Genomic DNA, 24227 nt, shown 5'->3' on the forward strand with positions numbered 1-24227 from the left:
ATGAGTTTTCCTGTAGATTGTACCTTGGGGTTTTTTCTGTTATTTTGTTAAAATTAGTGCCATTTTAATATTAAAAATACTGATTTTTAATATTGAAAATAAAAGCATTTAATATCTCTTAAAGGGCAGCCACATCTGCTTTATCCCTGGCAGAGAAGTGAGGGGTTTCACACATGTGCTCACACTGTGGAGGGAGTCGGATTTCCCAGACCCCTGAGGGCATCTGTCAGGGTCATCCCCATTGGTGCTGCTTGAGGCTACTGGGGACCGTGGCACTGGACGTGGCTGGAGCAGGCGTTGTCACCTCAGTACATTCTTTGCTAGCAGACAGTGGATGAGGCTCCTTCCTCTTCCTCACCAAGCCTGGGGCTGTGCCAGCCTGTCTTAGGCCAGGGTCTTGCGGAAGGCACTCCAGGCATGGAAGCAGCGGGTAAAAGCGTGCTGTTCGTTGCCCTTGCGGACCAGGCGCAGCCGGCGCGGCCGCTCACGTTCCTTGGACCGCATGTGCTGAATATACACCTGGCAAGGGGACAGTGAGCCTTGGGTGATGACCCCGCCCTGCCCACAGGCCCACCTCGGCCCTCCCTCCACCCAGCTTACCTGGCAGGCCTTTAGGCTCAGCTTGATCTCCACCTGGCTAGTCTGGGTCCCCACCCACATGTAGACCTGTGGGGGCAGCAGAGGAGATACGGTCGCATGGGTGCCTGGGAACACCCCCTTGCTCCTGGCTCCAAAATTCCCATTTATAAGTCTACGGGTGCCTCCTCAGAAGGGCAGGGCCAGTGGCAACATCGCACCTCTTGGCCGTTGTCTAGCAACATGATGTCATCATCTGCCAGGTCATCTTGACAAAAATCGGAGCATTTCTCAGTCACTGCAAAGTAGCCCTTCTCGTTGGAGCACCTGGGAATCAAGGGTCAAGGTGACGCCAGAGGTCATAAGCAGCAGTGCCAGGACCGAGGGGAGGGTCAGGGCCCTGGCCTCACCGGAAGAGCCGTGTGTGCTTCATGTACTCGGCATCGTCATCATAGGGCTTCTGTGCCCCAATGCCCACCCAGAAGAAGTTCTCAGGCTCCTCGCCTTCGTTGATAACCTGTGGGAAAGGCCAGTCCAGCCCAGGGCCCCTGCCTGCCCTGGCTCCCCTGTGTGTGCCCGCCTGCCTGCCCGCCTGCTTCCTGACCTGCTTGCTGTAGAAGGTGTCAAACATGGTGTTCAGGATGTCTTCTGCCAACTTGGCTTCGTCAGGGTCTGATGCCCGGCCCACCCAGGCATACACGATGCCCTGGTTGTCCTCACTCTCAAAGGGAACCTGGGGAATGTGCAGGGGTGGGGGTGGGTGTGTTTGCAGCTGACTTAGCCCCCAAACACCCCACCCCTTGGTCCACGGAGTCCTGGCTCACCCCCACAACCCCACCTTGAGGATGAAGCAGAACTCGGAGTTGAGAAGGCTGGAGTCAGTGTTGATCTGGATGCACCTGTGGAAGGGATGAGGGCATCAGCAAGGAGTCTGGCCTGGCTCCCTGACCCCTGCTCGCCACTGTATCCTCCCCCAGCCAGGCACCGGGTGCAGAGGGCGCTGCCGTTGGTGCGGATCTGGTAGAGGCTGGGCTGCTGGGCGCCCTGCGCCGCCTTCCTCTTGCCCCGGTGGATGATGAACTTCCTCTTGAAATGGGACAGAAACTTGGGGTTCTCCTGCTGCTGCGTCATGCGTACCACCTGGGGATGTGGAAGTGTTAGGGGCAGCTCCCTGGACCCCCACCTTCCCCTTGGGAGCCTAACCTTCGCTGGGTCTGGGCCCCACCACAGCCCTCCGCCTGGCCTCGGGCTCGCGGAGCTGCCAGGCACACCTCCAGCTTCCCAGGGAAGAGGCTCTCGAACTTCTTCTGCAGGCTGAAGGTGAAGGTGAGCCAGCCCATGTTGGAGGCTTCCCGGCCCTGCCAGAAGTACACAATGCACTGGAAGTCCTCCTCTGGCTGCTTCTCCTCTGCCTCAGCTGTTGCCTCCTCGCCTTCTTTGCCCTCGGCCTTCTCCTCCTCCTTGTCTTCCTTCTTTTCCTCCTCCTCATACTCCACGGGCACCCAGTACCTGCCGGGTTGGAGGGTTGTGAGCAGGGGCTCCAGCCCCCAGCACTAGGGGAGGGACCTAGGGGAGTGCTGAGGTGGCACCTGCAGAGGAAGACGTAGCAGTCCTGCGTATAGAAGTGGCCAAACTCCTCTTCCGGCAGCCGTGCAAACTTCTTGCCCTCCAGCACGAAACCCTCCATGCCGTCTAGGTCTTCGTTCCACTCCTCCATCAGCTGCTCCGCCTGCAGGCGGCAGAGACCCGCCCCGCGGCAGGTCTGAGTGCGCTGTGCGCATAGGGCCCGCCCTAGGCCCGCCCCCTGGCCCCGCCCCCACCTCCGCCAGCGACATGGGCGGCTGCCGCGGCAGGAAGAGCGCAGTGAGGTCAGCCTTCATCTGGTCTTTCTTCTCGGCGTCGCGTTTCACCTTCCCCGAGAGACCCGGGCTCTGCAGCACGGCCTCCGCGTTGCGCGTGTAGTCCACTGTCAACACGTCGTCCCAATTCTTGAACTTGGCCTTGAACACCTGCCAGGGAGGCCATCAACTAACCATGAGGGGTGCGGCATGGTTAAGGTTAGGGTTGGAGGAAGTAGCCCGAGGCTTGAGGCGGGACCCAAGGGAGATCTAAGGCGGGGCTTGGGAGGCGGGGCCTCGGACACGGAGGTAGGAATAGGAGTGGCAGCTTGCAGAGGGGGCGGGGTCTGGGCAGTCAGCAAAGAGGAGGTGGGTTTGGGCCCAGCTCTGTAGGGAGACAGTGGAACCACAGGAGTCAGGGCATGTCAGGGTGCAAAGGATCCTGGAGAGGGGCCTCCGAAGCAGCAAGCGCACCTGCGCCTCGGTGCCCTCGAGGCTGCGGCTGACCGTGGCATGGCGTGGCCGGTGCAGCATCCCGCACAGCTCCTGACCCAGCTTGAGGGCAGCAGCGCGCACCAGGCGCGGGGACTTGCGGCCGAGCCAGATGAACACGTCGGACCAACAGTCCAGAATGTACACGCAGCGTGTGTCCAGCAGACTCTGCAGCTGCAGACCGGGAGCCTGGAGGTCAAAGCCCAGCCGACAGGGAGGGATCCGGCCCGGCGCCCTCCTCCTGCATCTCTTACCAGCCGCATTCTTGGCATCAGCTCCACCTTGGGACGCTGCTTATGTTCCACGGAGAGCTTGTAGTTGATCTGCGGCAGCTCCAGGTAGCCCAAGCCCAGGCCCACCTGGCAGGAAGGATGAGCATGGCAGGGAAGGGGTCTGGAGACAGGAACCTCACCCACACAGCCCTCTGCTCTGGAACCAGCCCTGCCCTGCAGCGTGGCTCACTGACTGCTCCCGTTTTCCCCTCCCCGTCAAGGTCTTTTTAGGGCTATCCTTTCAGAAGGGCTATTAAATGGTGTTTTCCCTGCCTGCCCTCTCCAGGCCCTTCATGTCATTTCTAATTCTCTAACTTGTCCCTTTCCTGTTCACAACAATCTGGTTAATTGAGCCAAGGTTCCCAGCCCTGGCACTAGGTGCTTCTGTCTCCCCTCTGGCCCCACCATCCTGGAAAGACTCAGTCAGGCTACTTCTCGAAAGCAGCCTCCGGACCTTTGCTCATACTGTTCCTTGTCCAGAAGGTGGCACTCTCTCCCTACCAAAGTCGAGATGGAGCCCACAGCCAACTACATTGGTGTGTAGCCTCTTCCCCCGGTCAGCGGGTGAACTTGGGAGGCCAAGGTGGGCCTCAGCAGCAGGGCTCACCTTGTACAGCTTGGGCTGAGGCGGCCAGAAGTCATCAGGCACATGCTTCTTGATCTCAGAGGGCTCCCCACCCAGTGCCTCCCAGAACTCTGGGAGCTCCTGGCCCTGCACCAGCAGTGTGATCTCGGCCTTCCCTTTCCGCTCATTCTTGTTAATTTTCTCTGCAAAGAGCCTGAGAACAGGACGCAAAGCCATCAGCGAGGCTCGCACCCCTTTCCTTCGCACAAAAGACCCCACAGTATCCTCGTACCTGGCCTTGGTGGTGCTGCTCAGTGTGGCCTGGGCCCCCCGCCACACGTAGATGTCTAGCCCTCGGTCCAGAAGGAAAACAAACCTGGACAGAAAGGGGCAGGAAGGAGCTGTGATGGGGCATGGGGCAATGGTCACCCCATACTCCTGACCCCACCAAAAAAATCCCTCACTATGGGGTTTCTAGGTAAGCCTCAGGGATCCCCCGCCAAGCTCGTGGGCAGGAGTTAAAGGGGTTGCTAGAGGGCCTCCTCTTCTAAGAGGCCCACACCTGCCCCCACTGGTGGGGAGGAGGGTGAGGGTGAAGCACCTCCACCTCACATTGTTGGGGCTCACCTTGGGTCCAGAGAGGCCCCCTTGAGGGGCACAGGTTCCAACTTGATGTTCTTTTTCCCATACACACGATACATCCTGGGCGCAGGACAAGAGTGGCTCAGTGTAGGCACCAAGGGCCTAACTTAGCCACAACACCCTCCCCTCCGCCCCTCGCCAGCAGACTCCAGGTCCATGCCCCCCACTGCCCCCATGCCCTCACCTGGTGACGTAGTGCGTGTCTTCCACAGTGTAGAAGCCACTGGCTGTTCCACCCTCAATGTAGGAGATGTCGTTGTCAAACACCTGTGTGTGTGAGGGTGTGGTTCTTCATCACTGAGCTGCTCCCTCCCCCACCAACCACTGCCTCTCGGTTGGGGTACAGAGTTGCATACAGGTGAACTGAGCTACAAATCTATGATGCCTGTAATCCCAGCACTTCAGGAGTTCGAGACCAGCCTGATCAATGTGGACAAACCTCGTCTCTACTAAAAATACATAAATTAGCCAGGCGTGGTGGCGCATGCCTATAATCCCAGCTACTCAGAAGGCTAAGGCAGGAGAACCACTTGAACCTGGGAGGTGGAGGCTGCAGTGAGCCAAGATCGGGCCTGGGCAACAAGAGCAAAACTCTGTCTTAAAAAAAAAAAAAAAAAAAAAAAAAAAAAAAACAGATCTGGCTGGGCACAGTGGCTCATGCCTGTAATCTTAGCAGTTTGGGAGGCCAAGGCGGGTGGATCACCTAAGGTCAGGAGTTCGAGACCAGCACTACTAAAAAAATACAAAAATTAGCTAGGCATAGTGACACATGCTTGTAATCCCAGCTACTTGGGAGGCTGAGGCAAAAGAATCGTTTGAACCCTGGGGGCGGAGGTTGCGGTGAGCCAAGATTGTGCCACTGCACTCCAGCTTGGGCAACAGAGCGAGAGTCCGTCTAAGAAAAAAACATACACAGCTGGGTATGGTGGCTCATGCCTGTAATCCCAGCACTTTGGGAGGCTGAGACGGGTGGATCACGAGGTCAGGAGATCGAGACCATCCTGGCTAACATGGTGAAACCCCGTTTCTACTAAAAATGCAAAAAATTAGCTGGACGTGGTACCAGACGTATGTTGTCCCAGCTACTCAGGAGGCTGAGGCTAGAGAATGGTGTGAATCCGGGAGGCGGAGCTTGCAGTGAGCCGAGATCGCGCCACTGCACTCCAGCCTGGGGACAGAGCAAGACTCTGTCTAAAAAAAAAAAAAAAAAAAACACATCTGTGCCTATAAACATACACACATTGGGGTGTTAGGATGTATGAAAAATATGGATGCGTTCACCCACGTGTGTAAAGATGCCAGCAGCATGTTTAGATGCATGCATATCAGGGTACACAAGCAAGTGGGTTCATGGAAGAATGGAAACCTGGGTGAATATGGGTAAAAAAAATCTCAGGCGGGGGGTATTTGTACATAAACTCCATGTGTGTGTACATGCAAACATATGTCCAGGTATAACCAGCTGGTGGCTAACACTGCTCAGTAATTTATTCAAGACTGGACTCTGGTCCCACCCTTGGCCCCACCTCCTTGGCACCCAGGTGTGTCCCTGCCTCCTAATAACAGGTTTTGGCCTTGCCTCCTCACTGCTCTCGACAACACCCCTTCCAACCTACTCTCAGCTCCCGTGTCAGCCCCCTGGTCTAGCTCCCACGCCCAGCCTTGTACCCTTACCCTTGCCCGGCTGAATTCTGCCCCATGTTCCAGAACTCTCCTTTACTGACCCAGGCTTTGGCTACCTTAGACCTCACCCTGCCGTCTGCCTTAGGTCCCGCACAGTATCGTTGATCCAGCCCCCTTTAATCCCAGCTCCCTACCTGCCCACCTGTTCTGCCTACCTTCCTTGGGCCCACTGCCCCTGCACCAGAGTTCTCTGGGTCCCCCACTCTGCCCACACCCAATTTTATTGGGCTGGCACCTGCAGGAACTCCTCGCTCTCATCGCCCATCTCCTCCCGGACAGTGCGGCACTCGGCACCCAGGTAGTTGCGCAAGTTGACAGCGTGGATGGCAGAGCAAGCTTTCTTGTCGAGTGTGGCCTCCCCACCAATCCAGTAGTAGATCTCCCAGTTGAGAGAGCCGCTGTCATCCAGAAAGGTCTGGAAGCCAAGGCACCGTCCACATCAGCCTTCATCCTGGCTTTCCGGCAACCCCAGAAAGGCCGCTCTGAATAGCACAGGCTTCCCAGCCCCAGGGGCTTTATACTGCCCCTGGGCAGTACAAAGGTGCCTGGAGCACCTCTAGCAGCATGCCCACCTCCCACCTGGCCTCCCTGAACAAAACTCTAGAGTTGGGGACTAAGCCATCTCACAGGAAGGCACCGGGCCACATGGCCCGTAACAGCATGCCAGGCCCTCACCTTGAGCACGATGTAGCAGTCAGCCTCGTAGAACTTGCCGTGGAAGGCTTCCTCCACTAGCACAGGCACGAAGTTCTCGATCTGCCAGATAGTCAGGCCGGGCAGCTGGCCCACGTCCTCCGTGAAGAACTCGGAGTAGTCAAGGCGTGGCTTCTCCAGGCCCTGGTCCCAGCGCCGCACCTTCCCGCCGGGGGCCCGGGCATCTGCGCTCTCCTGGGGGCAGAGTCACAGAGCATGGCTTGACTCTGTGAAGCCACTCAGGCTAGTCTTTACTTGCTACCCACACCTCAGGGACTTTGCACAGCTGTTGTCTCTGCCCAGCGCCCCCCATCCCTCTTGGCCAGGGTCAAGGCCAGGGTCAGCCTTCAGTAGAAGTTAAGGCTCCCTGCCCTGTCCCAGCCCTGGCCTGGCTTACCTCCTGCTTTTTGTTCTTCTCCTGGGCAACATCTGACATGCCTTTCAGCACCTGCTTGGCCTGGTCATCCTGGGCTGAGTCCTTGCGCCTCCGCAGCCGCATCTTGCGAGCCATAGGATCCTTGGGCCCACTCCCTGCTTAAGGGAGGGGCAAACAGCTGAGCCCTCACTGGGCCTGCTGCCCCCTTGGGCATGCGACCCACCAGGGGCCAACTCTACCCACCAGGGTTCAGAAAGCTGTACGCCACCCCATTTACATGATGTCATCTGAGGCCTGGAGAGGAGCCCCTGCTCCCAGGCCAGATCCTTCCCCACTCACCAGCTGCAGCCGCAGCCACGGTAGCAGGGGAGGCACCTGCCAGCCGCAGCTGGTTCTGCAGCGAGAAGTCGATGTTGTACCACTCAGCGGCACGGTCTGCGGGCTTGGGCGGCATGACCAGGTTGGGGTTCTCCCGCACATCCAGGACCTGCCCCGTAGGGTGAGCAGAGCTGGCACTGAGCCTGGGTCCCACCTCCCAGACACACCAATCCAGTTTCTTGCTCTTCTCTGCAGCCGCCAAGGCTGAGAGGTCAGGGACCCGGGTTCTCCTCCCACCCACCTCTGGGGCTGGTTGGGGGTTTAAATGAGACTGTGGAGTGTACTCTGGACGCAGGGAGGTGGCCCACCTTCTCCCCACGGGCACCCTGGCACTGGCCACCCCCCTCAGGAGGTCTCTGCTAGGACCCCCTTGCTCCAGGGAACACCCCTTGCTCATTTCTCTTGAGCCCTCTAAGCCAACATGCCTGACCTCGATCTCTGTCAGGAAATGGATGGCTTCTGGGAGGGTCACCAGGCGGTTCTTGTTCAGGACAAGTTTCCTCAGCTTTGGGCACCTGTGAAAACAGGGCCGGCCAGGGCCTCAGGGAGGTGATGGACAAGGGGAAGTGGGCAAGAAAACCCCTAGTCCCAGGCAGGGGAGGCAGGTAGGGTCAGAGGACCAGGCAGGGGTCTCTATTCTCTGCCTGAAGGACTTCTCCGAGCCAAGAGACCATGTTATGGGCACTGTGACCTCCAGAAGGGGAGGGAAGCAACACTGCGTTCCTACCTCATGTGGCCGTGTCCCTAACAGTGCCCTCCCAAGGGAGCTCTCAGGAGCTCAAGTTGGGAATGGCTGGCATGGGACTATGGTCTTCATCCACAAAGGTGAATTAACCGGTTCGGGTGCGGTGGCTCAAATCTGTAATCCCAGCACTTTGGGAAGCTGAGGCAGGCGGATCATTTGAGGACAGGTGTTCAAGACCAGCCTGGCCAACATGGTAAGACCCCGTCTCTACTAAAAATACAAAAATTAGCTGGGCGTGGTGGCGCACGCCTGTAATCCCAGCTACTCAGGAGGCTGAGGCAGGAGATTCGCTTGAACCCGGGGCTCGGAGGCTGCTGTGAGCCGAGATTGCACCACTACATTCTAGCCTGGGCAACAGAGAGAGACTCTTGTCTCAAAAAAAAAAAAAAAAAAAAAAAAAAAAAATTAACCCATCTTCATTTTGTCTGCCTTGCACCCGCCACAGGGTGGGCTCTGACTACGATCCTGGGGTCCTCTGTGCTGGGAGCGCCCCTGCTAGCCCCAGCCCTGCCCAGCACCTGCAGAGACTTTCAGGGATCAGCTCCAGGTTGTTGTTGGCAGCCATGAACTCCTCCAGGTTGGTGAGCTTGCCAATGCCTGAGGGTAGCCCATCAAAGTCCAGCTTGTTGGAGTTCAGGTACAGCTTCTTCAGCTTGCTCAGCTTGCAAATGGCTGACTGGAGGGGGAATGGGCAGGGGTGGGAGGTCAGGGCCAGGCTCACCGCCTCCCTCCCATCCCCCTACCGAGGGTATCTGACGCACGGGCAGTGAGGTGAGCTGATTTCGGGACAGGTTCAGAGTTTCCACGTGCACCCACTGGTCTATGCACAGGGACAGCTCTGTGATCTGGTTGCTGCTGAGGTTGAGGCGGCGCAGGCTGGGGAGGGTGTACAGACACTCAGGCACCCGCGTCAGGTCGTTGCAGGACAGGTCCACATCTGGGGTGCAGGGTGGGGTGTATCAGCTGGGGCCCATATAGCAGGTGCCAGGGCAGCCAGCCCTAGTGTGAACCCCAACTCTGCCACCTCTAAGCTGCGTGGCCTTAGGCAAATGACGACTGCTGTGCGCCCAAGTTTCTCCATTTGGACAAACTCCCTCACAAGGGCCTTGGGAGGGGTGTCTGGGCATAAAGTCAGTGTTAAGGCATCATCATAATCGCAGAAGTCACTGTAACATAACTGCAGCTTTTCCCTCTGGGCATTGGTCTGAGGAGCAGGGTCCAACCCCCTTCACCCATAAGGAAGCAAGAGGGCCCAGAGGGGCTCCTGGGGCTGCCTGACCTGCGAGGTTGCTCAGACCCTCGAGGCTGGTGGGGAGGTTACTCTGGGTGCGCTGGGTGCTCCGCAGGTGCAGGGTCTGCAGGGCGGTCATCGCTGGGAGCTGCCTGCCAGGGTGATGTGAGTGGTCAGGGCCAGGGCCCACCTAGGGGGTGTCAAGGGTGGGGCTTGGCAGGGCAGGACCAAGAGCACAGGGCCCTGAGGGTAGGTGTGAGGTCACATCTGGCTGAAGGGACAAGCCCAAGGGTGGCTGCAGGGTGTGTAAGCAGGAAGACAGGACTGAGAGGTGGACATGATACTTAGGAGGTTGGAGGCTGAGGGGTGCTGCCTGCATGGAGGGATGGCTGGGCCCAGTGGAGAAGGGCTGGGGCCCTGGGAAGTTAAGGGGCCAGGCCAGACTCCTCAGGGTGGCTTCTGCAGGAGTGCGGCCCGAGGGGGTGCCCACCGGAGCTGTGCATGCAGCAGGGGATTCCCATTGAGCACGAGCGTCTGCAGGTGCACCAGGCGGCGCATCTGCGGAGGCAGGCTCTCCAGGCGGTTCTCGCTGAGGTCCAGGTACAGCAGGTCGGTTAGGTTGATGAAGAGCTGGTTGGGGATGGTGTCGATACTACGGGTGGGGAGCAGGAGCCACCTGAGTCAGCACCGGCCACCCTTCCAAGGCCCACCTGCCCCCTGCCCCCAGCTGGTCTGGCACCTGTTATGGCTGAGGTTCAGCACCAGCATGTTCTTGGCATTCTCCAGCTCCCGCGGGCACTCTGTCAGCTGGTTGTGGCTCAAGTCCTGGGTAGAAGGGGCAAGACCCAGGTCAGGGAACTCTCCACCCTGCCAGGCTTCTGCCAAGCTTGGGGATCAGGCCAGGGCACTGAGTTGGGTGTGGGGGTAGATGAGGGGGTTTCAGGGCCAAAGGGAAACAGTCAGGGACTTGGGAGGAAGAGTGCCTGGGTTAGGGATCTGACTCCAAAAGTGACCTCAGGCAAGGTACTATCCACTCCAAGACTCAGTTTTCCCATCTGCAAAATGGGATGACAATGGCCCCAGGGACTTTTATAGTGAGTGGGGACTGAATGGTCCGGATAGCATAGGGGCTAGATGAGTGAGTAGCCACTGACCAGGACTGAGAGGTCATCTAGCTTGAAGATGTCATCGGGGACTCCGGAATTCTTCAGACAGTTGGCTCGGGCCACGATGGCCTGGGAATAAACCATAAGAGTCTATGATTCCTGGCTTCCACTCCCAGGAAGGAACAGAGAGTCTAGAGAGGGACACTTCCTCAGGGAGCTCACCAGAGGCCAGGCCTTAGGACTCTCTTACCTCTGGCCTTTCATCAAATAGCCCCACTCTCTTAGAGGGCTCTTACTAGCCTCCCAGTGAACTCCTATTCACACCTCAAAGCCCAGCTCAAATGTGCCCCAGCCCAGCACAGGGCCCTCAAAGAATCTTTTCTGTTCCAACAATTTCTCTTCTTCTTAATTCCAGAAGGTAAGATAGGGGTGAGGGCCGAGTCAGGGTTTTCAGAACACACGGAGAGAACTGGAAATCAGCATCTGGACTGAGAGGAAGTCTGCTTTCTCTCCCTAACTTAAGGCTGACACCTCCTTACACCTTACAGAGATGCAGAAAGCTTGAGCATGAGAGGGAACAGGGCCAGAGAATGGTGCTGTGACTGCAAGCGACAACGGGAGTCACCGGAGCTGCCCCACCACTTCTCCAGTCCAAATGCCTGCGTGGCACCTGCTGCTGCTTCCCGAGGTCACTGCTGCCCCTCCCAACCACTGCACTTGCAGATGAGACGCAGAAAGCAGAAGGGATTTGTACAAGGTCACATCGCCAGGAAGTGGCAAAGCCCAGCTTTGAACTCAGAGAGTCCGAGTCAGAAGCTGTGCCCTAAACATCTCCAGGGCTCTGACTTCAGATGGGAATGGCCCTTGTTGAGGCCCACAGGGTCTGGCCAAGGGCCTGATGCTCTGGGACGTTCAAGTCTTTGGGTACAAGGTACACGGTGCTCCTGGCCAAACCCTACTCAACCCCAGCTCTACCACTGCCTGGCTCTGTGACCTGGGGCAAGTAATCTGCCTTGGTGGCCAAGTTTCTCTTCCGCAACATTAGTGAAGGGTTAGAGCATATGAAAAAATCCTAACAGAATAATGGGAACATGGCCCAGCCTGTATCGGTTATTATTACCGTAGTTATTGTCCATAATGGCGGGTAAGATTTTGGATTTATCTTTTCCCCGAGGGAATTCTCTGATCCACATGGGTTACTTTACGCAGGGCACTGCTGTAACTTCTAACAAGGGGGCCCCTCTTGTGACACCTGAGCCTCTGAGCCTGACACGGAGGTGGGCAGAGATGCTGGCCCAGCCTGGTGTGTGGCCCAGGCTTCATGTCCCTGGCCAGACCCTGGTCCCGACCCGAAGCCCGGTGGCCTCCCGGCCAGCACTCACGCGCAGTGACGGCAGGCTGGACAGTTCCCCGTGAAGCGTGGTCAGGTTGTTGTGGCTCACAGACAAGTGTTCCTGGGCCGGAATGGGGAGCACAGACTCAGCACGGTGGATGGGGTGTCCAGAGTCCCCGCCTGCCTCCACAACTCTGCACCATCCAGGAAGGCCTCAGCCACGCTGGCCCAATTCCCCCTGCAGCCTCCCTCCCTCACAGACCCGGCCTCTTCTTGCATACCTCCCTGGACAGGTGCCCACTCCCTTTCTTCCAGCTGCGCTCATAGCTGTCGCTGTTCTTCCTCTCTCTGGAGAAGTTGTTTGCCTTCTCCACAGGCTCTGCCCATCTGGCTTATCCACAGGGACCCTCCCCTGCCTGCCCAAAGCCCCTTACCAGCTTCTGCAGGGCAGCCAGTTCCTCGGGCAGGTAGCAGAGGCCAGTGCGGTTCAGCTTCAGCCATCGCAGGCTGGTCATGGCCTTGACATTCTCAGGGAAGTAGCCGCCCTGGGGGAAGGATGTCAAGGTGAAGCACGGAGCCCCTGCTCACCACCTTCTATGGCTCCTCCAGCCCATGGGAGCCTTTGGGGAGCCACAGAACCAATTCTCACCAGCTGTGAGAACACAGACAAGTCATTTCATCGTTGCACCTCAATTTCTTCACCCATAGAATGGGACTAATAAAAGCCCCCCTGTGACAAAAGTGTTGGCCTAAGATTTGTCTATCCTACTGGATTCTGGGCCCCAGGAGGGCCAGGACAAAAATGGCTTGTTTCAGGTGAGAGCCCAGCACCCGGCACTGTGGTTAGCTCTGCTCAAATTCCTTCACCCAGCATTCCACACTCTGACTGGAGGCCTGGGGTGGGGGATTCCCCCATCCAAACCTTTGCAAAGGCCCTACCCGTACCCTCACCCTGCCATCAGCACACAGGCGATCCACACAGCCAGGGCCAAACTCTTGCTTGCGGAGACCGTGGCTCCCCACCCTGCAGGGCAGGGCCGCATCACTGCACTCCCCCAGTGTGTGAACACCCACCTTGGCACCCAGCCCTTGTGGCACCAAGTCTGGGGCAGCACGTGCCTTCAGTGCCCGCGGCTGGTATTCCTTTCCCCCTAGGGCCACATTCCCAGCTGGTGACTCAGACTCTCCCAGTTCAGCAAAGAGGAAAGGAGACCCCAGGTTAGGGTGGTGGGGATGGGGTCAGGGAAAAGTGGCGTGGCCACTTGTACTTGGGGTCAAACGTGTGTACACATGCAGGTAAATGCAGGAAAAACCTGCGTTTTCGTCCTCAGCCCCAGACTGACAACCCAGGCAGACCCTGCCAGTCACCCCCACGAAGGTGAGGCTGACCCTCCAGCCAGCTCTTCCCTCCTCTCTTTCTCTGCTTCCCCTATGGTACGCAATGCCTGTCTCATTCCTGAGTCCTGGAACCACCTCCCGCCCCACCCATTGGCTACAGAGAGCTGGGCTCCGTCATTTTCTCTCTCAGGACAGCAGCTGCTCAGACAACTGCCACCCAGCACCTGGCACACCCGCCTGACACACTTTCCACACCACCAAATCTCACTACACCCCTTGCATCCAAGGAGGCGACTTCTTAAGCCCCTTCACCGGCTGAGAAAGCCAGGGCTCTGAGAGGGGAAGTGATGTGAGAGGCCCAGGATCACACAGGATGGCGGGTGGCGGTGGCGGGGAGAGGGCAGTGATGAGTCGGCTCCACACCCGCCCCTGGGCTGCCAGGCCGCCATCCCTGAGTCAGGGCCTGGCTTGGGCGTGTGACCTCTGGCGGGCGGGGAGGCTCGCCCGACCCCCAGGCCACCGTCCGGCCCAGACGGATAACACGGACGCGGGGTGGGGGCTCCCGGCCGGGTCCCCGGAGGGACTCCGAGCCCAAGCGTCCGTCCTGGGCCTGCCCGGGCCTCGGTCTCCCCGTACAGGCACCGGGCGGAGGCCTCGGAGGTCCATTCCTGGCCAGGGGAGAGCCCCACCCCCGCCCCGGCCGCAGTCCCGGGGACTCGCAGGGCCTGGAGGCGGGCGGGACAGGAAGCGGAGGCCAAGCGGGCCGGGCGGAAGAGAAGGCCTGCAGGGAGGCCCGGCACGCGCCTGGTCCAGCTCACCTTGAAGTCGTTGCTGCTGAGGTCCACGCCACGCACGAACGGCAGCACTCCGGTGGCCTCCATGGCGCCCCTCTCGCTGCCGGGCCGGGCCGGGGCGGGGGCGGTGCGGGGAGACACGGGCTGGGCCAGCGCCGGCCCCGCCCCTTTAACCCGCCCGCGCCCGTCGCTTTCTGCCGGGAAGTGTAGGCTTTAGGCCTCTTAGGGCCTCAGTTTCCCCGTCTGTTCGAAGACTGCGGTGGCATCAAGGAGTGCTGGGCGTCTCCTGTGCAGGAGCTGGAGGCTTCCACCATCTCCAGGCTTAAGTCCCAGCGTCTCAGGGCAGGGGCCGTAACGGCCGCTGGGCCAGGCACCGTCCCCTGTACTGCTGCAGCACATGAAGCTGGCCCTGACCTAGGAAAGATTCTAAACCCCGGCCCCGGGTCGCAGGGGCCCAGGAAGTGCCTGTACTTGGCTGACCGGTGGTAGTGAGACACCTGGGTCCTCGGGTCCTAGCTCTCCAGCTTCTGGACTTAGTTTCCTCATGTGTTGTTTTTATTTTGTTGAGACAGGGTCTTCTTGCTCTGCCGCCCAGGCTGGAGTGCAGTGGTGTGATCATAGCTCACTGCAGCCTCGAACTCCTGGGCTCAGCCTCCCGATTAGCTGGGACTATAGGCGCAGACCACCACACCTGGCTAAATTTATTTTTATTTTTTGTAGACACGGGGGTCTTGCTACATTGCCCAGGCTGGTCTTGATCTCCTGGCCTCAAGTGATCCTCCGGTCTCAGCTTCTCAGAGTGCTGGGATGACAGGCGTGAGCCACCACACCCTACCCAGTTTCCTCATTTGTAAAATGCTTCCTAAGGTTGTCACCATAAGCAAATGAACAAAGAATGCACGTGTAGCCCGCAGCATACAGCAGGCGCATGAGTGGCAGGTTATTATTCCGTTTTGTTTTGTGTGCCAGGTTTATTATTCCCACTTAGTGTCAGCACCACTCTGCTCGTGCCCCCCTACAAAGGGAGGCTCCAGAAGAGAAGCATCCGTCTTGGTCCCCGCTGTTCACGGGGGGCTCGCCCTGGCTGACACATAGCAGAACCCCGATAAATGAGCCACAGCTGTTACATGCCCAGCCATCCTTCGTAGGGGAGGAGGGGGTCTAGTGTCCCCATTTTACAGGAGAAAAACAGACCCAGGTGGAGAATGGCCCACATAAGCTCGCACGGAGCAGGTAGCAGGGGTAGGCGCTTTCGCCACACTGTGCCTCGCAGGCCCACAGGTAAGAACAAGGCCACCAAGACACTCTCTCGCAGAGGTGATCTAACTGGTTGGATGTGCCGGGCCTCTAGCCATGTGCAGCCTCTCTACCTGGCTCCCGGAAGGAACGGGGACCCAGACAACTTTTTCCACACCGGAGGCTCACATTGCAACGCACAGACTTCCTGGAGGGCTGCCTATCACATCACCTGGTCGCAGGCTCGGAATGCAGCCCTGCACCTTTAAATCCGGACTGCGCCAGGGAGTCCCGCCCCGAAGGGAGCGCATCTGTCGGCTGGGGGGCGGGGCCTGCCCTTCATTGGCTGAGCCGCGCAGTATTTTGGCACCTGCGGGCTCGAGCGCTCCGATTGGACTTAGGGCCTGCTTGTCTGCGTGCTGCGAAGTCCGCGGCCGCCCCCGGGGACCTCGACGTCAGGTTCCAGGGTTCTTCACGTTCCAGTCCCAGGCTGGTCCAAGCTCAGGGGCCGTGGTCCCGCGGCCTCCTCCGGTTGTTGTGCGGAAGCTGCTACGCAGGTACAGCTGGAGCGCGGCGGGGCGGTTCCCAGGGGCACCCGGCTCAGGGCTTGGCGCGCGACGGAACGCAGATCGGGGGCGTGGCCCGTGGTCACGGCTGGGGAAGGCGGGGAGGGGACCTTTGGGGGACCAAGGGCCGCGTTCGAATCCCAGCCCTGCCCCCTTCCTATCTCGGTCTCTTGGTTTCCCTGCGAACGGGGCGTCACCCGCCCACCTAGGGCTGCTGCTGGGGCCTGCTCCGCCCGGGCCCACGGCAGGCGCGTTTGGCGGAGGAGGGAAGGCCAAACGGCCTCCAGGGCCTCGTTGGGCAAACTCGGGTTATTTTCAGCCACCCGTGCCCTCTCCTGCTTCCCAGAGCTGGAAGGCTGTGGGCTGAGGCCTGTGCGACCCCGCCAGTGGTGGGGCTGAGTCCCAATTTAGACAGGTTGGGAGTATTTAAAGCGCTTTACAGTTTGCAAAGTAGAGTCCTGGTCTCTCTGAGGGTGGGTGGCATTATTGATTCCCGAGTCACGGATGAGGAGACTGAAACCGGCCTTGGGGCTATGGCGAGTCACCCGGTTGGCCTGGGATCTCCCCAGAGACCGTCTTATTTTTAGTCTGGGGCGAATAGGCGGGTGTACAGGGCTGAGTCACACAGCGCTTCGGGCTTCAGCTACTCCAGGCATCTGGTCACCTGGCAACTGGGCCCCTGGCACCGATACTCTGGCAGGGCAGAAGTCCTTGGTGCCCGGGCAGGCTGTGACCTCATGGTCATCTGCTCAGGCCTCCCTGGGAGAGTTTTGCCTGGTGTCTAACTGATGTCCGAAGGTCACAGCCCAGCTCATCTCCCAGGGCCTGAGGGCAGTGTCCCCCTCGCAGAACGTGAGGAACGTGGACTGGGTCCTAGGAGATCTTTGCCTCCACTTCCCAAGTACTGGGCCCCACCCAGCCACACACTTTAAGCCTGCCCACATGTGCCCCTCACTGCTGCGTATGCCATCTTACAGGTGAGCAAACAGGCTGGGGCCCAGGCCCTCATCTTCCTTTCTCTGTTGCTTGGCCTTCCGGCAGCTGAGAAGCATCACCCACCACTACCTACACGTTGTCCCAAGACTGAGAGGCCCAGGGAGCCCTCTGGACAGAGGCACTGGGCAGCCCTGTCTGCCCTGCCAAATGGGCTTCAACCCTGAGAAGCACATCTGCATTGGCCTGCCTGGGCAGCTCCGGCTGTCTCACTCTGCCTGTGCTCTGACTTGGTAGCTCTGCCTCTTGGGGCTACCCTGTCAAGATTTGGAGGATGACTGGTTCCGGAACAGTGGTCCCCCAGACTGGCTGGGGCCCCAAATTGTTCGTCTTCTTTGGACTTTGGGCTCTTCTGAAGAGGTTATCAGAGAGGCTGCCGTGCCCTCTGGTTAGGGACCTTCAGATGAGGCTGCTGCTGAGGACCTGGCCACCTGGCACAGGGCGAATCCGTCAGACTCTGTGGGTGATGAGAGTCTGGAGGCCTTGTAGTCATGGGTTGGAGACCTCACCACTCACTTGTGAGCTGGCAGCCTGTGGCTCTGTAACATAGGGATGGGGATGATAACACCCTGGTGATGTCAGAGGTCCTGGAGGGTGGGCTCCAGGGAGAGCGGCCCCTTCCTATACCTGCACAAGCCTCAGGGCCTTTGCAAGCTTCTTTCCAGGGAGTGGGTTGTTTGCAGCTTTAGGGGAAGGGGCTTGGCAGCTCCCTCATCTCCTCGTGAGAGATGGGGGCTTGGTGCCCCAAAACCCAAGTTCATATCCCATCCCTGCCCTTTCTTAGGTACTTTACATGGTTTCCCAGGACCTCGGTGTCCTGCCCTGTGGATGGGTGGCCCCTTTTTCTTGAGAAATTCTCAGAAAGCCCCCCTTATGGGCTGAGCTCTCTTACCCAGCATAAGGACAGCCAGAGCACCTGTCCATAGCAGCCCCTCTCCCAGCCTGGCCACCTGCACCTGAGCTGCCCCTTCACCCCTGGCTCTCTTACAGGCAGACCATGGCAGAGTTCTCCCAGAAACGGGGGAAGCGGCGTGGCGACGAGGGGCTGGGCAGCATGGTGGACTTCCTCCTGGCCAATGCCCGCCTAGTGCTGGGCGTGGGCGGGGCTGCTGTGCTGGGCATTGCCACCCTGGCCGTGAAACGGGTAAGGCCAGGTGGGCAGGTCATGCCTGGGGCTCCTACAGGAGGACAACAGGGTTGGGCTTTTCCGAGGGGCCCTGGGGAGGGGTGGGGACTGCCCAAGGCCTTCATGGGAGCCCAGGGCACCTGCTTCTCCACCCTGCACCCTGGTCTCCTTTGCCCCTGGGCTTTGCTATGGCTGCCCAGACTTCATATACACTGATCTGTGTGACTCTGCCTGCAGTTCATTGACAGGGCCACTAGCCCGCGGGACGAGGATGACACCAAGGGAGACAGCTGGAAGGAACTGAGCCTGCTCAAGGCCACACCACACCTGCAGCCCCGGCCTCCACCTGCTGCCCTCAGCCAGCCAGTGTTGCCCTTGGCCCCCTCGCCCTCTGCCCCAGGTGAGTGGCACTCCTTCCCCTCTGTTGGTGTCACATTCCAGAGACACAGCCCAGGCTTTGCCCTGACTGACTGTGTGGCCCTGTGCGAGTCCCTGCTTCTCTCTGGGTTGTGGGCTCCTCAGACATTTAATGGGGGTGGTGTTTCTTTGCCCTGCTCCTGGAGCAAAGTGGCACCGTTGTGATGGTGGGGAGCTTTAGATGGGGAAACTGAGGCCCAGAGGGGCGTGACTACCTACCTACTCTGCATGAAGCTGTTTTAGCCGTAGGGCCAGGGTATTGGACTCTGGGACAATGAGAACTCGTCACCAAGCGCTCACTATATGTGAGGATCTGAACTGAGTGCCTTCTCAGGTGCCATTGCAGGTGAGGAAAGTGAGGCCCTGGGACGTCACACAGCTAGCTGTCGGTGGTGTTTTCTTAACTAATCACAGGCTGTTCCGACATGTTCCCCGCCCCTTCACTCTGCAGAGGGGCCTGCAGAAACTGATCCTGAGGTGACATCACAGCTCAGCTCCCCAGCACCGCTGTGTCTGACACTGCAGGAGAGGCTGCTGGCCTTCGAGCGGGACCGTGTGACCATCCCAGCAGCCCAGGTGGCTTTGGCCAAACAGCTGGCTGGCGACATTGCCCTGGAGCTGCAGGCCTACTTTCGGAGCAAGTTCCCAGAACTGCCCTTTGGGGCATTTGTGCCTGGGGGGCCGCTGTATGATGGGCTGCAGGCAGGGGCCGCGGACCATGTGCGTCTCCTGGTGCCACTGGTGCTGGAGCCGGGCCTATGGAGCCTGGTGCCGGGCGTGGACACTGTGGCGAGGGACCCTCGCTGCTGGGCCGTGCGCAGGACTCAGCTTGAGTTCTGCCCCCGCGGGAGCAGCCCCTGGGACCGCTTCCTGGTCGGGGGCTACCTCTCTTCCCGCATCCTGCTGGAGCTACTCCGCAAGGCGCTGGCTGCCTCTGTCAACTGGCCGGCCATTGGCAGTCTTCTTGGGTGCCTGATCTGGCCCAGCATGGTCTCAGAGGAGCTGCTGCTCGAGGTGCAGCACGAGCGCCTGGAGCTCACCGTGGCTGTGCTTGTGGCAGTCCCTGGAGCCGATGCTGACGACCGCCTCCTCTTGGCCTGGCCTCTGGAGGGGTTGGCGGGGAACCTCTGGCTGCAGGACCTGTATCCAGTGGAGGCTGCAAGGCTGCGAGCCCTGGACGATCATGACGCTGGGACTCGCCGGCGGCTGCTGCTGTTGCTGTGTGCTGTCTGCCGTGGCTGCTCAGCCCTGGGTCAGCTGGGCCGGGGTCACCTGACCCAGGTGGTCCTGCGTCTGGGGGAGGACAATGTGGACTGGACGGAGGCGGCCTTGGGTGAGCGCTTCCTGCAAGCCCTGGAACTGCTCATCGGCAGCCTGGAGCAGGCCAGCCTGCCCTGCCACTTCAACCCCAGCGTGAACCTCTTCAGCAGCTTGCGTGAAGAGGAGATTGACGACATTGGCTATGCGCTGTACAGTGGCCTACAGGAGCCCGAGGGGCTGCTCTAGGTGGGTGGGAACGGGTGGCTGGCATGTTTTCTAATGCTGGGAAGCTGCACCCACCGCCCTTCCGGGGATTTGAATAGTGGTTTTTCTCTAGCTTTTAGCCAGAACAAAAGAAGGTACATTACTTAAACCCAGGGCATCGGGATGTACTTGGGCTATGGTGGCCGTAAACCCTGAGCCCAGAGAGCTTGGGTCACTGTCACCTGAGTACGGCTGGGCTGGCTCAGGCAGCTTGGAGTGCCAGCCATTTCTGCAAGCACCTTTTCAGCCCTTGGGGCCAACCCCAGGACCTTGGCTGTGTCCATCACCAGCAACCAATCCACCGACAGAATGTGGTTTCTGCCATCCTGGGCAGAAGCTGAAGGCCAACTTCACATTTCTGCTGAGAGAAGGCGACTTACCGCCTTCTCCGGCCCCAGCTGCAGGCGTTTTGAGGCCTCTGGTGCCTGGTGGTAGGTATGGTGTGTTTGTTCTGTCCCCCGGGGGCTGGAGTCACCTGGTGCCCCTGAATGACAGCTTTTTGGCTGTTAAAGGATGGCGTTTTCCTGCTGTCTTCTGTGCGTTTAGTTTTCTTGTGTTCTCGAGCCCTGGAGCAGGAGCTCAGTGTGACTTGCTACCCACCTGATACCTCAGGGCAAGGCCCTTTATCCCTCCAGCCAGGTGAGTGTTTTCTTCAAGCAGCTGAGGGCCCTGGGGAGCTGAGGCTCTGTGCTGTGCCCCCAGCCCACAGCTGGGGCATATCACTGGAGCTGTTCCAGGCCCCACTGGAGAGCAGAGGGCCTGATCCCCCACCAGAGAGGTCCAGTGCGCAGAGCCGGCCTCCCACTGTGCCAAAATGAACTGCACTCAGCCGATGGCTGTATTCTGACTTTGAAGCCTGTTAGAGGTAGCAGGGGGGCTAGAGGAGGGAGATTCCACCTCCCTTCCCAAGTGACCCTCCTCCTGCCTCTGGTATCCTTCCTGCTGAAACGAAGCTCTGCTTCGAAGAGGTGAACAAGAATAAAAGACAATTCTAACACGTATAACTCAGGCTGGATAAGGGGGTCTTGGCACTTTCATACACAGCTGTTGGGGGTTTTCTGTAAGTACTGTGGCTTGTCCTGGCACTTAAGCAAGGGTGCTTGAGGTCAGTTGGAGGTGGTAGAGTTTACTTTAAAAAGTAGCATCTTGGCCGGGTACGCTGGCTCAAACCTGTAATCCCAGCACATTGGGAGGCCGAGGTGGGCGGATCACAGGGTCAAGAGATCGAGACCATCCTGGCCAACATGGTGAAACCCCATCTCTACTAAAAAGACAAAAATTAGCTGGGTGTGGTAGCGGGCGCCTGTAGTCCCAGCTACTCGGGAGGCCGAGGCAGGAGAATCGCTTAAACCCGGGAGGTGGAGGTTGCAATTAGCCAAGATTGCGCCATTGCACCCCAGCCTCGGCGACAGAGCGAGACTCCATCTCAAAAGAAAAAACAAAACAAAACACAAGTTTCTAAAAACTGATGGGCATGGCTGAAGGGCCATCAACAGCCCACTGATTACAGGAAGTGTGGTGTGGGGCTGGGTTCAGCCTTGCAGGAAGAAACATCCCAAACTGGTTGGTTCCCAGGACTAAAGCAACACCAAGCTTTTCATCTGTTCCTTCCACGTACCCTACTTGTCACAGACAGAAAGTTTGTGTCCCCTTAAACTTGTATGTTCAGATCCTAACCCCCAAGGCACTGCTAACAGCAGATGGGGCCTTTGGGAAGTGATTCGATCATGAGTGTGAGCCCCCACCCCATGGGGCCTTTAAAGAGACCCTAGGAGAGCATTTCCCCGCGTCCTCCACGAGGACAGCTAGATGGGGACACCTATGAACCAGTATGTGGGCCCTCACCAAACATGGGATCTGTTTGTGACTCATTCTCGGACTTCTAGCCTCCAAAATGGTCAGACATAAGTTTCTGATGTTTATAAGCCACCTAGTGTATGGCATTTTGTTTTCACAGCCCAAACAGACTGAGATGCTTTATTTTTTATTTTTTATTTTTTTGAGACGGAGTTTCGTTCTTGTTGCCTAGGCTAGAGTGCGATGGCGTGATCTCAGCTCACCGCAACCTCTGCCTCCTGGGTTCAAGCAATTCTTCTGCCTCAGCCTCCCAAGTAGCTGGGATTACATACATGCGCCACCACGCCCAGCTAATTTTTTTTGAATTTTTAGTAGAAACGGAGTTTCTCCACGTTAGTCAGGCTGGTCTTGAATTCCCAACCTCAGGTGATCCACTTACCTCGGCCTCCCAAAGTGCTGGGATTACAGGCGTGAGCCACGGCACCCGGCCAAGATGCTTTTTTATTTTTTATTTACTTATTTATTTATATATTTATTAGCCGAGCTACCACGCTCGGCTAATTTTTATATTTTTAGTAGAGATGGATTTTCACCATGTTGGCCAGGATGGTCTCAATCTCTTGACTTCATGATCTGCCTCCCTTGGCCTCCCAAAGTGCTAGGATTACAGGCATGGGTGACCACACCCGGCCAGGAACCTGTGTTCTCTCCCTCCCCTTGCACCTATTTGTGGCTGCAGAAGTCAGGAGGAAACTTGCCCCGTCTTGCGCAGGTGAGAGGCCAGGGCATCTTATCCCCCCCACCCCCAAGAGCCAAAGCCAGGGTTCACTTCCTATCACCAGATGACAGATGTGGGCTGGGGAGGGCTCTGGTCTGCGTGCAGGGCTGCTTCCAGCCTAGCCGTGCCACTTGCGCCCTGCTGGTCCTTCCCCCACTTACGTCCTGAGGGGACTCCCCTACCCCTTCCAGCTGTGACTGCAGGACCCAAGGGAAGCAGAACCATGCTGAGCAAATGGAATAGTGGTGTAGGCCTCTGGGTGTTGGGTGCAGGGCAAGGGGCAGGCACGAGGGCTCCTTGCAGAGGATATTATAAGGGTCCAAGGCAGGAGACACTTGACCAAGGTCCATTCCAATCACTTGATGCCTTGATGCTGGAGAGCTTTGAGTAGTTTCCCTGGTGGTGGAGGGGCAGCAAGGGAGCAGTCTGGGGCAGAGCCTATGCCTCAGTCTTCTCATCTCTTAACTGGGGGGGTCATGCAATGCCCAATCCCAGGTGCTTGTGACGATTAACTGGGATAGGCAGTGCTAAGGTAATGCCTGGGAACGAGGACTGGTGGGCCTAGTTGTGCCTCACCCTCCGGCCACATCCAAGCCCCAGCACAGCAAGGCGCTCCCAGCTGGCAGGCCAGCCCCTGGTCAGAGTGCAGCTGTCCGGGAAGCAAGCTCAGTCTAGAGTCCCTCTCCTTAGATGGCCAGACCCCAACACAAGCCTGATGTAGGCCAATCTGTAGAGGCTACTTGCTTCAGGTAGCTCTAAATTTGCCATCTCAAACCATGGCTTAAAAAAAAAAAAGAAAAATCCAGGGCAAGTTAAAAGTGTTCATGGTTCATCTTCATGGTTCCATCACCTAGCCAAGGTTAATGTCTGGGTCTTCCGTTTCTAGCCAGAGAACTGGAAACAAATCACTGTTTTGCTAAGAACTTTGCATGACCTCACGCCCTGGGCTGCTGGGTCTTGGGCTGTCCTGATAGGCTGTGAAATCTCCCTTCCCCACAAGGCAAGGACAGCCCCCGCCCTGCCTGCCTGGGAGCAGGATATGGGCTTGCCCAGGCCTCAGTGTCTTTAACACTCAGAACCTTTGGCTGTGGTGACTCAAATTGTTTTACTTTCACCAAGTGACCCAGAGCCAGGAGCCTTGATGACTGTGGTAAGGCAGTGACTACCCCTGCTCAGAATGCAAGGATCGCTAGGGAAGATTGTAGAAAAAAAAGGACTCCAAAAATGGAGAATCTAAATGTAGTCCTTTGAAAATGTCACCCATAGATCCTCTGCCCCTAACTCTGATAAATTTCACCAAATAGCATTTCCTTTTTGTAAATCCACTTGTATGCACTTCACACTTCTCTTCAGGAATACTTAGCTGTGGGACTGTCCTCAAATGGGGACCATTTATTCCCGTAGAGCTGACCTGTTCAGAGCTCATTTCCGTTATCTGCTGCTAATATTTAAAAAAGCAAACAAAAAAGCCAGCTATGGTGGCTTATGCTTGTAATCCCAGCATTTTGGAGGTTGAAGTGGGAGGACTGCTTCAGGCCCGGGGTTCAAGACCAGCCCGGGCAACATAGTCAGACATCGCTACAAAAAATAATTAGCCAGGTGTGGTGTACCTATGGGCCCAGCTACTCAGGAGGCTGAGGTGGGAGGATGGCTTGAGTCCAGCAGGGTGAGGCTGCAGTGAGCCGTGATTATCCCTGGGATTACAGGCTGGTCTCAAACTCCTGGCTT

The 24227-nt window shown here is 58.1% G+C and overlaps 2 protein-coding genes across 5 annotated transcripts; one reads left to right on the forward strand and one right to left on the reverse strand.

The window, feature by feature from the left end:
- Window positions 1–62: 62 nt before the first annotated feature.
- Window positions 63–14320, reverse strand: FLII (FLII actin remodeling protein). 4 transcript variants are annotated; one of them, XM_010367709.2, is made up of 30 exons: window positions 14087–14174; window positions 12365–12475; window positions 11980–12051; window positions 10646–10726; window positions 10231–10316; window positions 9982–10143; window positions 9540–9643; window positions 9022–9197; window positions 8779–8936; window positions 7946–8030; window positions 7477–7624; window positions 7159–7295; window positions 6744–6956; window positions 6304–6483; window positions 4570–4652; window positions 4371–4445; window positions 4036–4119; window positions 3786–3957; window positions 3161–3265; window positions 2889–3080; window positions 2397–2585; window positions 2166–2305; window positions 1848–2085; window positions 1562–1716; window positions 1415–1475; window positions 1181–1309; window positions 987–1093; window positions 798–903; window positions 601–666; window positions 84–519 (listed from the first exon to the last, which is right to left on the reverse strand). In XM_010367709.2, the coding sequence occupies exons 1-30, from the start codon at window positions 14147–14149 to the stop codon at window positions 385–387; spliced, it is 3813 nt and encodes a 1270-aa protein (XP_010366011.1). In that variant the 5' UTR covers window positions 14150–14174; the 3' UTR covers window positions 84–384. The 4 variants fall into 4 exon arrangements, with proteins under 4 accessions (XP_010366001.1, XP_030778738.1, XP_010366011.1 ...); XM_010367718.2 differs by having other exon boundaries at window positions 385–519; window positions 7159–7292; window positions 14087–14320; XM_010367699.2 differs by having other exon boundaries at window positions 63–666; window positions 7159–7292; window positions 14087–14320.
- A 1321-nt stretch (window positions 14321–15641) lies between these two features.
- On the forward strand, window positions 15642–20927 carry MIEF2 (mitochondrial elongation factor 2). The gene is made up of 4 exons (XM_010367724.2): window positions 15642–15855; window positions 17848–18001; window positions 18221–18383; window positions 18852–20927. The coding sequence occupies exons 2-4, from the start codon at window positions 17855–17857 to the stop codon at window positions 19904–19906; spliced, it is 1365 nt and encodes a 454-aa protein (XP_010366026.1). The 5' UTR covers window positions 15642–15855; window positions 17848–17854; the 3' UTR covers window positions 19907–20927.
- The last annotated feature ends 3300 nt before the right edge of the window (window positions 20928–24227 follow it).

The sequence above is a fragment of the Rhinopithecus roxellana genome, chromosome 19, assembly GCF_007565055.1.
Source record: "Rhinopithecus roxellana isolate Shanxi Qingling chromosome 19, ASM756505v1, whole genome shotgun sequence".
In the NCBI taxonomy this organism is placed as follows: domain Eukaryota; kingdom Metazoa; phylum Chordata; class Mammalia; order Primates; family Cercopithecidae; genus Rhinopithecus; species Rhinopithecus roxellana.

Coding starts and splice junctions, on each gene's coding strand:
- MIEF2 (XM_010367724.2), top strand. CDS start 17,855: ATGGCAGAGTTCTCCCAGAAACGGGGGAAGCGGCGTGGCGACGAGGGG. Junction 18,002..18,220: donor CCACCCTGGCCGTGAAACGG/GTAAGGCCAGGT, acceptor CTCTGCCTGCAG/TTCATTGACAGGGCCACTAG. Junction 18,384..18,851: donor CCCCTCGCCCTCTGCCCCAG/GTGAGTGGCACT, acceptor TTCACTCTGCAG/AGGGGCCTGCAGAAACTGAT.
- FLII (XM_030922878.1), bottom strand. CDS start 14,149: ATGGAGGCCACCGGAGTGCTGCCGTTCGTGCGTGGCGTGGACCTCAGC. Junction 9,198..9,539: donor GGGTCTGAGCAACCTCGCAG/GTCAGGCAGCCC, acceptor CCTGCACCCCAG/ATGTGGACCTGTCCTGCAAC. Junction 4,653..6,303: donor AGAGCGAGGAGTTCCTGCAG/GTGCCAGCCCAA, acceptor TCACACACACAG/GTGTTTGACAACGACATCTC.